Source organism: Acinonyx jubatus, chromosome C1 (assembly GCF_027475565.1).
Source record: "Acinonyx jubatus isolate Ajub_Pintada_27869175 chromosome C1, VMU_Ajub_asm_v1.0, whole genome shotgun sequence".
Classification (NCBI taxonomy): domain Eukaryota; kingdom Metazoa; phylum Chordata; class Mammalia; order Carnivora; family Felidae; genus Acinonyx; species Acinonyx jubatus.
Genome location: NC_069381.1, coordinates 213,865,593 through 213,877,809, shown reverse-complemented (window position 1 = coordinate 213,877,809; position 12,217 = coordinate 213,865,593). Strand labels below are relative to the sequence as shown.

The following is a 12,217-nucleotide window of genomic DNA, read 5'->3' as shown; positions in this document are numbered from 1 at the left end:
TCATTTTGATTCTGAATCTCCATGGAATTGAGAGAACAGTGTGAGAAGAAAAGTAAAATGGCATCCTCAATTACCTTCAAGCTTGAAAATAGTTATGAGATGCTTAACTTTTTTGCAAAGAGCTCTCATATTATTTTGGTGCCTTTTTATTTTAAAACACGGTTAGTAGCAATGAGAGCTCCTAGGCTGATTTTCAGTTGTGGGTCTAGAATCCGTGGAGTGGGAAATAATCAGCCTCTTCCAAATCACAGTAACCCTACCCCCACCCCTACCCGGAGGACACAGACCCTAAGAAAATAATCAGATTATCTGATAGCCACTGAGTGACCGATCTGACATTTGAACCTATATGTTAAGAGGTATATGCCGAATGCATACCCCATTTTTTTAGAGGTGGGGGGAGAGAGGGCATGCATGAGCAGGGTAGAGGGGCAGAGGGAGAGGGAGAGAGAATCCCAAGCAGGCTCCACACTCAGCATGGAGCCCAACACAAGGCTCCGTCCAATGACCCTGGGATCGTGGAACCCAACACAAGGCTCCATCCAATGTCCCTGGGATCATGGAACCCAACACAAGACTCCATCCAATGACCCTGGGATCATGGAACCCAACACAAGACTCCATCCAATGACCCTGGGATCATGACCTGAGCCGAAATCAAGAGTCGAGCACTCGACTGACTGAGCCACCCAGGTGCCCCCATGCCCCCATTCAAGAAATGTAACAGATGTGGCCCTGTTTGAACTCTGCCACTCATACCTGTTAATGTGCAGGGTCTCAGGTTCTCCTGGGCTGGGATTCTTGGACGCTCACTGAGCATGCTTTCGGACCCCCGCCCCATTATGTCACACCACGATCTCTCTTCCCAGTGTCTGCTGGGGCCGAGAAGCAGGTGCCAGGAAGTATAAGTAAATCCTACATAGTGAGAAGAGAGTCTTTTTCACCTGGAAGAATCCAGCACAGCTTCACAGAAGAGGACACGTTTGCTTCAGACCTAAGAGGAATTTTCCACAAACGAAGATGGGAAAATGGAATTCTGATGGGAAAGAAGATGGGCACTTCCCCTCCACATTCCGGGCAGCTAGATGTCCCGACAAGCCCGTGAGGGGACGCGGTAGGACTCAGGCTGGGAATCAGCTCTCAGAGCAAAGAAGGAACCAGAGCATAAGACAACAGGACCAAGCTCGGCATGGGGTGCCCCAGGAGGGGTGACTGAAACAGGGGAGCTTCAGCAGGCCTGCAGGCAGGGCTCAGTTTCTAGAATCATCCACACCCAGTTCGTGGACACAGCACTGCCTGCTCAGACGGGCCAGCTGGAACACTGCCCAGGTGGGTGGGCAAGGGGCTGGACCTTTGCTCGTAACCCAGGAAGGAGCCTGTGTGCCTTATCGTAGCCCAGTCACCAGGATGCGTGCACTTGTATTTCTAGTCTCAACAGATAAAGTGGGGCTGTAATTAACCAAAATACCATTCTTCTTTAACAGGTAGAAGATGAGGGGTGGAAAATGTCACCGAGTGTCTTTCTTCCTACGATGGAGGAAGGAAATATCATATACAAAGGTTGGTTTGGGAGAATATACGTGTCACCCTGTCCACCCAGCATGACCCCCAGCCCTAGCACCCTGCCTGGGTGGGGAAGAATGAGGTGCTCAGTCATGAGAGGCTGAAAACATGCAGCTCATAGCCCAGATCTTCTGTCTGTCTCTACTGCAAAATTCCTTTGAGTCGCTTAAAAGGCATCGAATCAGTAAAAGAGCCAGATATGAATACCACGAGAACATAATCTCTAAACCTCCATGCTGGTTTTGAACCCCTGGGACTTCAGCTGAACGTCCTCTTGCTGGGAATGAAAGGGATTTGTCCTGGGCCGTTTCAATGAAGAAAATCAATACCGTGTGTCCAGTAAAATGTTTTAATCCTGTTAGACCAAGACAGGTGCTCCAGAAACCCACACGTAATTCTTCTGTCCACTGTTCAGCCTAATTAGCCCAGCGATAATCTGACTAGACCTGCACCTGTATGAATTCGTCTTTCAAGCATTTCTGGTACAATCTACAAGAACAATTACCCAATTCCTTTGGTTCCCCTCCGCCCTCAGAATGAATCCCAACACAGAATGACCCATCAGCATGACCCCGGTCATTGGTGCCCTTCGGTAATTCCCGAAAAATGCAGTAAGCTTGTGAAGTCGAGTTTTTGCGAGCATCGGCCATGCACGTGGTTCCTTCCCACTTCTGGTCTTGTCTGGACAGCACTGGTCCTATTATTTACTTACCACCTTTTTTTCATTGACTTGTGGTTTTTACCCTGCAATAAATTGAGCTTCATCCTGGCCAGCAACCTGAATGTCATTTCGGGTTGGAGATGCTAGTTACATGAAATAAAAACGTCCATGCGCCACCCGAAATTCTCTCACTTACTACCAGTGGCGAGGGTCCCACGCCGCATGGGATGCTGAACGAAGGCGGAAGCTTGGGGGGAAAGGTGGCATCACAGGATTTGGCATCCACTTTAATCGGGGAGGAAGGAGGTCAAGGCAGTAGCCCCGTCATGTTATTAGGTGCCCAAGACACGCGAGGCTTTGTGTTTTCTGTGCCCTTCTCATCTTCTCTTCCCGACAACCAGGGGGAGCAAAAACGCCATCCCCCTGTGAGAAGGAGCCTCTGCCCACCCCCCCCCACCCCCCCAGTTTGAGAAGTCATCAAGTCCTTTACAAACCGCAGTGCAGAGCAATCACCATCAGAAACACCGGGCGTGGTGGAGGTGGATGGGTGGGGACAGTGGCCTAGAGCTAGCGGCTTCCGCAACTTAGGCCAGCAGCAGCAGCATCCAAGGCCTCGCTGGGGACCTAGGAAGCGCACACGTCACACTGCTGGGTCACGGGCCAGCTGTGGGTGCCACCAGAACTCAAGATGTGTCTGCAACAACAGCTGCTACTTGGGGGGGACGTTTCTTTTGGCCTTTATGCCACCCCTGCTGGTCCTACTCTGCATGTCTATCCCCAGCCTCCGAGACCATTGTTCGCAACTTCCAACGCATCAGATAATTTGCCCCCTCGTGTTCTGCCGAAGTCCCCCCTCTTGGAGCCCTGTCACCTGTCACCCTGGGCCTCCCTTCACCTTTCCAGATTGTCACTCTCTCATTTTGGTGGAGCCCGCCCTTCAGGGTGTCTGGAGAAGCAGCTACCGCAGGGCGGCTCTAGGGGCCAATACATCTAAATATGGCCTTACACTTAAGCTCAGCGGAACCATTTCCCTCGGCATTTGGGAGGCCTGGTTCCCTTCTCCTCCGAAATTAACTATCAGGAGAAAATAAAGGGGAAGGAAAGAAAGGTGAGAGATAGCCAACCCCTCATCTGCCATAACAGGAGGTCAGGGGCTCAAGTCTGAAACTAATAAACCAAAAAACAGCAGTATATGCACATTACAGACACAGAACAACAGAGAAGCAGCTAGATGGCCTCGCACCCTCCTCTCGTGGGCCCTGTGCTCTGCCACCAGCAGGCCAGTCCCTCCCTCCCCAGAGACCTTGTGCCGGGGGTTCCCCTTGGCTGGAATGCTGGTCCCTGCAGGCCTTCCTTGAGCCCCGTGTCAGGTAACAGTCTCCAGCCTCACCCTGTCCCCAACCTGCTTTCCCTACCTCCATCTGATGTGGATGTGGGTGTTCCTTGTCTCCCCACAGGAGGACGTGGGTCCCAGAAGGCAGGGCCTTCCACCGTCTGCCCAGTCTCATAGCAGAGCCTGCCCCATAATCAGGCTCAGTCAAGTTCTGAATTAAATAACCTACGAGTAAATCACATTTATGGATAAATCTGAATCTGTTCAACGCATTTTTTAAATGAAGGAATCAATGCCATTGGGCAGTATCACCGGAAGGCAGGGTCAGACAGCTTTTTGTTTATAATCCTTTCCCTCTTCTCCGACTTTGTCTAAAACGATGTGGGTGTATGATTTTGATATAAGCAAACGTTAATATGGGGGAAATCTAACGTTGCCGTGGGAAGCCAAGTCTTGGTACCTGCCGACCCACTCAGGAAAGCTCTTGAGACTTTCCACGCCGTTTGGGTGATATCTGTTTCCATTACGCTGTTTGGATAATATCTGTTTCCTCTAAGGCTGGGAAAAAAAAAAAAAAAAAAAGCCCAAGCCGTGGTCACTTGGGAGAGGAACCGTGAAGTCCCATTTTCCTCTCTGGATTTGTGGCGTTTCCTGTGACATCTGCCAGGTCTCTGGTAACTGAAAGAAATTCAATGTCTTCATCTTAGAATTCTTTTCTCAAAAATCAAAGGTTTTCCTTTTCAAATAAAACATTAGCATTTTAATCACTGCCCACCCCCATGTGAGAAACTGCACCCGACTGCTTTTCACATTCCCAGGATGAAAGCTCTTGGGGCAGTTGTTGTGCTCTGAGGGCCCTGAATAGCTTCCTGCATTTGTAAATGTCCATGAAATTCTTGAAGGGATTGAGAGTGCCCTGTGCAAAAGTGTCATGAGAAAAGCAAAGTTTCTGCGCAAAACCAGGACCATTCGAATGGCGGTGGAGGTGAACTCGGCACTAAGCGCCCGTTTACTTGTGAACCACAGTTACAAGCCCAGAATGAGAATTTGTTACGAGGTGCCATTGCTTTTTCATAAATAATCACCTCGTGTTCCTCTCTGTTCAATGTTCTGTGTCTCTTTCTTTAGTTAACGCTGCTGCTCCCAGAGTTTAGTAAGCCTGTCTAGTGAAAAAAAGCACAGTAGCTTCCTGGCGATAACAAAGCTATTTCGCTTTAAAATGTCTTAATGAAACAGGTGAGTTTTGTTGTTGGAGATTTAATGATCGTGCGAGGGGGACACCCGTGAGACAAGAGTTATCAGTGGTTGGCACGTTTTGACACATTTAAGCCTCTTCTAGGACTTTCAAGGGGAAAGTTTGCAATTTCAAACACTTAACAAGAAGCATTGTATATTCTTACATTTTGAAGCTTTAAGCTCATGAACATTTCAGAAAATGCACCGAGAAGGAACAGTTACCTTCAGATGAAGAAGTAGATGTGCCTTGGGGGCACACACACACACACACACACACACGCCAGCCACAAAACCCACCTTGTAGGGAGGTCGGGGGCTAAGAATAAACTTCCAAATTAGGACCGACTTAAAACAACAAAACACGTCGATGGGCTGATTTAGATCACTTATGCAATACATATTTTTCATTCCCTAACTGTAGAATGCAGGATGGGCCTCTTGGGCTGGCACTCAGTTGCAGGATTGATTATTTAGAACAATAAAAGCTCAGCTCCTAGCTTTCCAGCAACTTCCTGTGTGCCCACTGCTGCCACAAGTGGCCTCCGTCAGTCTGTTTTGGGTCTTCTCCCTCTTGGTCTTCAAAGGAGTGTGAACTCGGTTCCAGGCTGGTCACCTGCCCCACCCGGGTGATGACATCCCACGATGTCCTCACCTCTGGGGTCACCCTCTGCCGGGCAGGCATCCGGGAGACACGTGCCAAACCCATCCCGGACCCATCATTCCTTGCCATCATCTCTGCTCTAAAAGTAGGGCCACCTGTCACACGGCCACCCTGATGGGGAAAGACACCGAGGTGACTCAGCTCTGTGAAAACTGTTCCATCTGTGTGACTTAGTTCTTGTCTATCTCCTGTACGTCAACAGTAGCCACCCCAGAAGAAACTGGGGTCTTATCGTCACCCTTGTTTTCCAAAGTCTGTCCCCCCAAATTTGCAGAATGCATGGCAAGACCCTGGCCAGCCAGCGACCAGCAGAGTCGTGCCTGTGCACTCCCCTCGATTCCCAGGTGGGAGGCTGGGAAGGCTAAGAGCCCTCGCTGGACCCGGATTCCATACAGGCTCTGCTCTGGCCCATGCTCTGTACTCCCGCCATACAGCCAGGGAGTGTGGTGGGCCTGCCCAACCTGCTCATGACATCTTGCGGTGACCATTTCTGCCTCCAGAAGTGTCCACGCCAACCTCTGGGAGCATCGCAGGGTCTCCAGCCTGGGGCTAACACACTTGGAAAACTGGAGCTGCGTTTCCCTGTCCCATCTTCCTGTACACTTTTCCCGTCCGCGGGGTCCCGACTGATCGCTTTGGGCCAACACGTTCACTGGCCCTCAGGCCTCCATCGCTCCCGCTTAGCTCTGGGCACAGTTGTCCTGCAAGGTTCGTCTCCCCTCAGGAAGTAGGACTTGTCGATAAGGCGGATGAAGAGCCAATGAGTGGTCACGTGGGGGTTCCACTTGACCTGCCACGAGGGCCGGACAGGCACGGGACGGACAAAGCCCTCGGGCAATTTTTTTGCCCCTTGCCCAGATTTGAGTCATGGGCCAATGTGTTCTGGCCCTGCTGTCCTTCTCTTCGGGATCTGCAGCTTTTCCCGGGTCCCACCGCCCGTGTCCTTCCTTCGTCTCTCACCTCTTTGGCCGACCTCGGGCCCCTGGGATTCATTTGACTCCCTTCTCATTGGTTTGCCCAGGTGTCTCTCCAGGCACCTGCTCTGCCCTCTGTCTTCACGGCTGACACCTCTTGGTCTCCGCAGCACCCAGACATATGTTCCTGTCTGTGACTGTGACTGTCCCTCCCTTCTCAGGCAGCTGCGTCAAGGGGACACCCCCCAGGCAGGCTCAGGATCCCCAGTCTGTGCCCATAGGGGAGATGGAGGCTGGGAAGGTTTCTCAGCCTCTGCCCATTCATTCACACCCTCACCTGCCCACGCGGGCGCCTTTCTCCCCACATGGAGCCATCACCTGACCCGTGTGGGGAAGCCTCCATCTGGCCCCCGGGGCCCTCAGCTGACTCCCCAAGTTGAAGGGCATCTCAGGAAGAGGTCCTGGCGAAGTGGCCTTGCTGGGTGGTGTTTGCAGGCCAGGTTCTGGCAAGTTTCCATCACATGCTGAACACAGATCCTGGGACGAGACCTCACTTCCCAGACTGACCGTCTCAGCTCCCATGGGGGGAGCCCCCCCCACTGCCCCAGTGCCAGGATCCAGCTGACCTGCACACCCCCGCACACATCTGGAACTCCCCCTCTGAGAAGTGGGCTTCAGCTCAGCTTATGCCAGTGATACTAAATTATCCTTATTTCCTCTAAGGTCACATTTCTCCAGTTATCCTCTTGACTCTCAGAACAAGGCAAAAAGGAAACATAAAACACGTAGGATTTCCAACACATCCAAAAAGTAATTCAAAATTATAACCCTTCAGGGGACAGTCATGGGTGTTTGTACGTTCAGTGTTGTCTTTTAACAAGGGGCTGGGGTAAATCACTCACAAGTTCAGCTAGCAATAAAATCTTTCGTGTTTTAGGGAATTGTTTGAATAATGAAAGTAATCTAAAACATACTGCAAAAACAGTCATCCCACATTTGCATAATTGTATAATCCCACAACTAATATATTGTTTATTACATGGTTATAATCATTAGGAGAATACCATTGCATCGTACTTTTTTATTTTTTATGTTTTCACATTAGCAGCTTTCTTCTTCCTCTTTTAGGCATCATACGAGCACGTTTTTCCCATTTGCGAAGTGGAAGAAAAGAACACGGAGCCACATCACTCTCCCATCAATAATCTCTTGATTCTTCTATTCGAACTTGTGTTCCACGCAAGAGGATAGAGAATTAAACTTGTGTTTTATATTCCATTAGCCGTTTGTCACCCATCCTCATGTTGAAAAAAAACAAATTCCTTTTCTTTTCCTTTATCCTTCTGGATTACAGACATGTGGAGGAACAGAGATGAGTCGTGGAATTTCCCCCAGGACCATGACCCGGAACTGATCAAACAGGAGAAACGGAAGGAGCTGGAGTCAGAGATCAGAATACAGGTAACACGGCACTTACGATGCCAGAAGACAAGTCAGCAGAAGAAAAGCCACAGGGCTTTTTCACAGTTTCCTATCAATGACCGACCCAGATTTGACGCTATTTTTAAACTACACAAGGCACACAGTCACTCGAAAGTGGCGTATTCTGTCCTCACCCAGGTGGACGAGCTGATGAGGCAGGAACTGAAAAACTTGAAACTGGCCGTGAACAGAGAAAAGGAGCAACCAGTCAAAGCAGGGAAGAAGAAAGGAGGCAAAAAGGTGAGTAGGAGCGAGCACGGGAGGGCTGAAGGCGCAGACAGATTCAAACCAGGCCCAGGAGGGCTGTCCAGGCGCCCGGTGCTGAGTCCCAGGTGCCACCTGGCACACCGGCCGGGCCCGGGTGGCCGTGCACGGAAACGCCTTCCTTGGGTGGCTTTGCCTCATTCCACCACGCGGCCCTCGGGGATACGGGCTCTTAAATGGGATAAATCCAGCAGTCTGAGAGTGACCCACCCTGCCCCTCCCCGCTGCAGATTCACGTTCCCCAAACCCCACAGATATAACGAGGACGATCAGGGGAGCCAGCGATGGGCCCAGATCTAGGGGAGACCAGCGGCAATGAGCAAGCGCTTTGGGAGCAGGGGAATCAGGTGAATTCAGTGTTAAAGTGCCAGCAGTCCATCTCACAGCGTTTTGTTGGAGTAGCCAGTTAGATCCCCATATTCGACGTTCATTTCCTAGGGCCCTGTGAGATCATAGAAAACATATATATGCGTCCCTACCTCCGGCTCCTGGCACAGAGCTCCTGAAGCCATTGTAAACTCTGAAGTCATGAGAGCACTTAAAACATCTTTTGTTTTATTGAGACAACTCTGGGTGAGCTCCTGGGTGGCCCCTCTCTGGGGGCTGGTCACCGGGAAGACCAAGGCAGGATGAGAAGCTTAGAATTTGCAGCCCCAACCCCCCAGCCTCCAGAGAGGGCAGAAGGGCTGGCAATGGAGTTAATAATGAATCATGCCTGGGTGAGGAAGGCTCCGTGAAATCCCAGTAATGTCAGGAGGGTAAACACGGGACCGTACCAGGGGGTTGATGCATCCCGACTCGCTCCTGCACTCAGGACCCTGCCCGACCTCACCCTACGTACCACTTCATTTGGCTGTTGGTCTGTACCCTTTCTCACATCCTTTAATAAGCCGGTAGACGTCAAGTGTTTCCCTCAGTGCTTCGAGCCGCTGTAATAAATTAATCAAACTTGAGGAAGGGTCACGGGAACCTCAGATTTATAACCAGTGGGTCGGAAGCACAGGGGACAACCCAGACTTGAGGCCAGCGTCTGCTGCGGGGCTGGGGGAGTGGTCGTGTGAAACCGAAGCCATTTCTAAGTAGATAGTGTCAGACCTGACTCAAATTGTAGGACACCCAGCTGGCGTTGCTTGGTGGGGGAACCCCACACACATGCATCTGGTGTCGGAAGTGTTGTGCATGTGGCAGTCACATGAGAACGAAGGAGACACATAGGAGGGAAGAACTGGCCTTTTCCTCACCTAGACCCCTACTTTGACTTTCGTCCCAGATCCAGCCCTGCCACCGGGGCCAGAACCCTCCAGGGGCAGGCCACACTTGCCCTCCCTGGCCATGTCCGCAGGTGCATAGGCAACCTTTGCCCCCGTGATGGCTTTCTCAGGGTTCTCCGGCTCCTCGGCCCTTCTTGTGATTCACAAACTGTCCTGGAGCTTTTCACACATCCAGCTACACGAGTGGCTAGTTCCTCCAGCCCCTTGAGGATGACGCTCTCCTGATCCGTCTTGTGTTGACTTTACAGTTTCACAGTTTAACCTTGACTTTTCAGTGCAACGCCTGAATGTCCTTCGTGGCCCTCTTTGAGGATACATCCCTGAAGCTGGAGAGGTCACTGTCTATTGGTCTCATCAGTAGGTGAGGGCACTGAGTGAGGAGACCATGGACTCTAGTAATGCCTTGAATACCTGCATGAAAAAGTGATGTTTTAGGGGTGCCTGGGTGGCTCAGTCAGTTAAGCCTCCAACTTTGGCTCAGGTCATGATCTCATGGTTCATGAGTTCAAACCCCACACAGGGCTGTCTGTTGTCAACACAGAGCCCACTTTGGCAACTCTGTTCCCCTCTCTCACTGCCCCTCCCCCGCTGGTTCTAAATTAATTAATTAGTTAATTAATTAATTAACTTTGTTTAAAAAAAAGGAAAAAAATTGATGTTTTAATGACTGAACGTGGAATTCAAGCCAAACAAAATGGGAAATGAAGACAGGAGGTAGCTGTACACCCTCTGGCTGAAAATAGGCTTTCTCGTTTTACCCAACAAGTACCATTGGCCAAGCCCAAGGCCAATGGGCTTCCTCACCCTCCTGCACGACTGCCCTGTCTCACTGCCTGCAGTCTGGTGGCTGCCCTGTCCATGTAATGACTCACAGTATGTCACAAGGAGGGGCTGCTGCGAATTTCCCTTTTGGAATTAAATGGGTTGTGTTCAGGGTACCCCAATAGCTTGATGGTAAATCTGTAACTATCGAGTTTTGAGTGCCTCAAACTCCAATTCAATGACCTAGGCGTAAACCTCGGAGACATAAATTGAATGTGTGTTTCTTTTCCCATTACATCAAAAAACTTATTGCATTGTGGTTTTAATTTGCTTTTCCCTAATAACTAATGCTGTTGAGCATATTTTTTGATATAATTTATTGTCAGATTCATTTCCATACAACACCCAGTGCTCATCCCAACAAGTGCCCTCCTCCCTTCCCATCACCCACTATCCCCCTCCCCCACCCACCATCTGCCCCTTAGTTTGTTCCTTAAAAAGGGTTAGTATCAAAAATCTATAAAGAACTTATCAAACTCAACACCCGAAAAACAAATAATCCAGTGAAGAAACGGGCAGAAGACATGAATAGACATTTCTCCAAAGAAGACATCCAGATGGCCAACAGACACATGAAAAGATGCTCAACGTCACTCATCATCAGGGAAATACAAATCAAAGCCACACTAAGATACCACCTCACACCTATCAGAGTGGCTAAATTGAATGTGGTTTTAATTTTGAAAGCTGAAGCTTAATTAACTCTACCAAATCCCATCCTTCAGAAGACCATTAGCAGAAGGGAAAAACTCCACCTCAGCCATAGAAAAGAAGGAGGAAAAGGACTCAGAGGGATAGAATTGGGCAGTATTAATCCATCATCATCCAGAGAAAGTGACTTGATCAGAGATTGTACAGCAGCCTGAACAGTCCTTTCAAAATACAAATCTGATGTTCTCACTCCATGCTAAAACCCTTCAATGGTATCTTAATCCCCCAAGGATAAAGATGACGATCTTCAGCCAGGCTTACAGGGCCATGTCTGACCTGGCCAGTGCCCTCTTCATGATCTTCAGCATTCTGACCTTCCTCTCTGTCCCCCAAACATACTATGCTCCTTCCCAACACAGGGCCTTTGCACATGCTATTCCCTCTCAAGAACTATCTTCACTCCCTTTCCCCTAATTCCTCACATAGTTAACCCTACTCATCCTTATGGTCTCAGTGCAAGCCTTTCTTTCTCAAGGAAGCCTTCTGGGTCATCCATAGTAAGTCTTCTTTCTCTGCATACACATAGCACTGTGTACTATATCTTCCTGGTACTCTATCAGAGTTTTAATATTATATTTACTAGTGAGATCATTTTGTTGGTATCTGCCTTTTTGAATCTACGGAAGAGCTGTGAGTGCAGAAACTGTGTGATTGTCTTTTTTGATTGCTCACCATTGTAACCCTTTCTGGAAGAAAGCAAGTCCTCAGCAGATATTATCAAATAAATTAATTTGTCAGATCTAGGCCCCATGCAGATTGATCCCTGTAAGCTAAATATGTGCTTCAGGATGTCACAGGATAGCATCAGGAGCGATTCACAGCATCCAGCCACCTCCCTTAGTAATGCCATAATCACCAAGCAACCTTCTGATGAGTTATTATAGTTTCATGTTGATTTTCCTTAAGTTGGAAGTCTACAGGGTCTGTTTCTCTTGGCAAGTGTATGTGTCATTCTAAATCAATCTACTTACATTACAGTCTGTTCCACCTTCTCCTGTTATTTGTAGATCCAAAATTAGGCTTGAGGAACAGATTGTCTTTATTAACTGTTTCATTCAATAAGTATTTACGGAGCACTGTATGCCAGGAACATTTCAAGGCATTCGGGGTACAGAAGAGAACAACACACACAAGGCATCTGTGCCGGCAACAGCAGGTTTCTAGGTCTGCAGGACTGGGTCTCTCTGGATGTCCTGTCATCCCCATGATGGCACCACTGGGTGAGGTCCTGCCTCTCAGGGGCCCTTTCTTTCCTGAGTTCCTCTCCTGTTGTAATCACAGAAATGTTAAGGACATAGG

The 12,217-nt window shown here is 49.3% G+C and overlaps 1 protein-coding gene across 1 annotated transcript in view; it reads left to right on the top strand.

The window, feature by feature from the left end:
- IQCA1 (IQ motif containing with AAA domain 1) overlaps positions 1 to 12,217 on the top strand; it is a 154,701-nt gene that overhangs the window by 85,946 nt on the left and 56,538 nt on the right. The window contains exons 9-11 of the mRNA XM_027046990.2: positions 1,485 to 1,560; positions 7,723 to 7,829; positions 7,989 to 8,090. Coding sequence (XP_026902791.2) covers positions 1,485 to 1,560; positions 7,723 to 7,829; positions 7,989 to 8,090 — 285 coding nt within the window. The remainder of the gene's footprint in view (positions 1 to 1,484; positions 1,561 to 7,722; positions 7,830 to 7,988; positions 8,091 to 12,217) is intronic.